The following is a 2,500-nucleotide window of genomic DNA, read 5'->3' as shown; positions in this document are numbered from 1 at the left end:
ACTGTTGTCATAGCAACAGGACAGTCGTGCAGCGCTCTTCCTCACGTTTAGTCACCTCAGGTGAAACGCTAGGTGGCCTTAGCGTGCAGCTCACCCTGAACATCTCAGGTGTGAAAACACCTGTAGTGTTCCTGAGCTGCATGAACACGATGTGTCCTCACTCTCCTGTTAGTGCAGTAAACACATTATTCTCTCCTCACTGGATGGGAATACTAATGCGTTGAACTTTGCTCCTGGCGGAGGAAATGATGAGAATATTAATGAAAAGCTTTTGTGTTCACACACTTTGAAGGCTGTGTGTTCACACACTCGTCACTTCACAGAGCGGTTGCATTGTGTTGCCGTGGTGCTCCAGTGGAAAGAGCCGGAGGCGTCTCTCAGTGGAAGGCATGTGCTGTTGTTTGAAGACTGTTTTTATTTTGAAGGCTTGTTGCTGTGATTTTCTTTATCCAGGAACTGCAGCAGCAGCTGATGATCGAAACAAGGAATCTGAAGAAAACCAGAAACTTCTACCTGAAGCTGATTCAGCAGGAGAGAAAGAGCAAAGGTTGCATGACTGTAATTCTTCTTTTCTCCGTGAGCACAGCCTCAGAGTCTCTAACAGACTGTGTGTGTGTGTGTGTGTGTGTGTGTGTGTGTGTGTGTGTGTGTGTGTGTGTGTGTGTGTGTGTGTGTGTGTGTGTGTGTGTGTGTGTGTCCCGCAGGTTCAGAGAGCAAACCCATGCTGTCCAAAATCAAGAGCCAGTTTGAAGAGCTCCGGTCCAAAGTGCTCTTCTTGGACAGCGTGAAGAAATACCTGGAGGTACTGAGTCAGCACGCCAACACCTGTGCGCCTCAGTCATTGGCTCACAGCCTTCATCTGGAATGATTTCTGTCCTGATTCAGGTTCTGAGAGTGGACCAGTGGGGCCTGGAGGTTTCATTACTGCCCTCCTTAGCCGGGGTCTGTGGACCCTCCGAGGACGTCCAGGCCCCTGAGGATCCGTCTGTTCTGAGTTATGGTGCGAAAGAGAAGTGTGCAGGCGGGCTCTGCTGAAGGCCTCATGGCTTACCTCTACGCCAGGTAAGTTCCTCAAGGTTTTTTTTTTTTTTTGAAATTATATCTTTATTTCGAATGGACAGAAAAAGACCACACATCAAACATACATATCAACAAAGGTAATGACAGATGTCCATCCGGTTTTTGTTTTAAAGTACAATAGAAAAGGGAAAAACAAAACAAAACAAAACAAAACAAAACACGAAACCAAGAACAGAAACCAGGTGAGGGGGGTCACCCGCCGCCGCCATCAAAAAGAGAGACATCGAAAGACATTCACGGAAATAAACATAAGATTGTGGTACCAGTGATATTAGAAAAAGTCTGCTCTCTCGGGGGTAATAAAGACAATCCAGATATTCCAGATCCGATAGAATTTGTCCCTTTGAATTTTTAGTTGATAGGATAGTTTTTCCATCTTAAATATTTCAAGAGTTACTCCAAACCAGTCCTTAATAGAAGGTAGAGTCGGACTCAACCATCTTCTCGTAATCGTAAGTTCCTCAAGGTTTAAAGAAGTCTCTGATGTCTTACTGAGGACACTCAAGGAGGCCAGCTGTAGTTCTGAAGGGATCTTTAAACGGCCTGTTTGCATCGGTTGCCGTGGGAAACGTGATCAAAAATCTGACATCTGCCGGGATTAAAGGAGCAAGGCACGCAAATCAGACACGCCCCCAATCCTGTCTTCATGTCTTCATAACTCAGAACATATATTATATATTAGACACAAGAGAAAGAAATGAGCAGTTTGTGTCTTCACAAACATTCAGAGAATCACAGAGATCCTAATGTAAGACTCCTCTGCAGCTCTCAAAGGGTTAACCACCATCTCGTCTGGGTTGCTCAGAGAGCGTCCTGATTCTGAGGACCTCCTTCCAGTGTTCTGACTCTCAGTACTGAGGAGACTTTGTGGGCTTCAGGATCTAGCCTCTAGTGGACTCTGGAGGAACTGCAATAGTGCTCAGTTTGTCTCTGTTAAATTAGTGATCAGCTGTGACAGAGGTCAAAGGTCAAAGTGTTTAAACAGCTGGGTGCTCAGGGGTTGAAGTGGTAGGCCATGAACAGAAGGGGGCGCTCTGCTGCTTGGACTTACTCCATGTTTCTTCTCATCACAGAAACGCGGCCATGGAGGGTTACATCCAGCAGTTCCTCTACACCTACCGCTTCGTCTGCACACCTGAGCAGCTGCTGCACTTCATCATGGACAAGTTCACCTGTGCAGCCAGGTACTGTGTGTGTGTGTGTGTGTGTGTGTGTGTAAAGCCAGCAGCACAGCATGTGACTCATGTGGACTGTCTTCCAGACGAGCTGGCGACCTGTCAGGAGACAGTGAGAAGGTGTTTCATCGCAGTCTGGACCTGCTTCACTTGTGGGTGATGGACTGCAGGGAGGTGGACTTCACAGCTGAGTCCGGACTCAGGGAGACTTTAGAGAACTTCCTGAACACTCAGGTAACACAGAG

At 47.0% G+C, this 2,500-nt stretch overlaps 1 protein-coding gene across 1 annotated transcript in view; it reads left to right on the top strand.

Moving 5' to 3' along the window:
• The window catches only part of kndc1 (kinase non-catalytic C-lobe domain containing 1), a gene marked incomplete at its 5' end in the record, with an annotated part of 23,062 nt that overhangs the window by 12,456 nt on the left and 8,106 nt on the right, over positions 1 to 2,500 (top strand). Inside the window, 6 exon segments of the mRNA XM_079362310.1 lie at positions 454 to 547; positions 705 to 802; positions 886 to 996; positions 998 to 1,062; positions 2,154 to 2,264; positions 2,342 to 2,489. Coding sequence (XP_079218436.1) covers positions 454 to 547; positions 705 to 802; positions 886 to 996; positions 998 to 1,062; positions 2,154 to 2,264; positions 2,342 to 2,489 — 627 coding nt within the window.

Source organism: Symphodus melops (assembly GCF_947650265.1).
Source record: "Symphodus melops genome assembly, chromosome: 15".
NCBI lineage: Eukaryota > Metazoa > Chordata > Actinopteri > Labriformes > Labridae > Symphodus > Symphodus melops.
The sequence above is the reverse complement of the archived record's forward strand: the minus strand, read 5'-3'. Positions and strand labels throughout refer to the sequence as shown.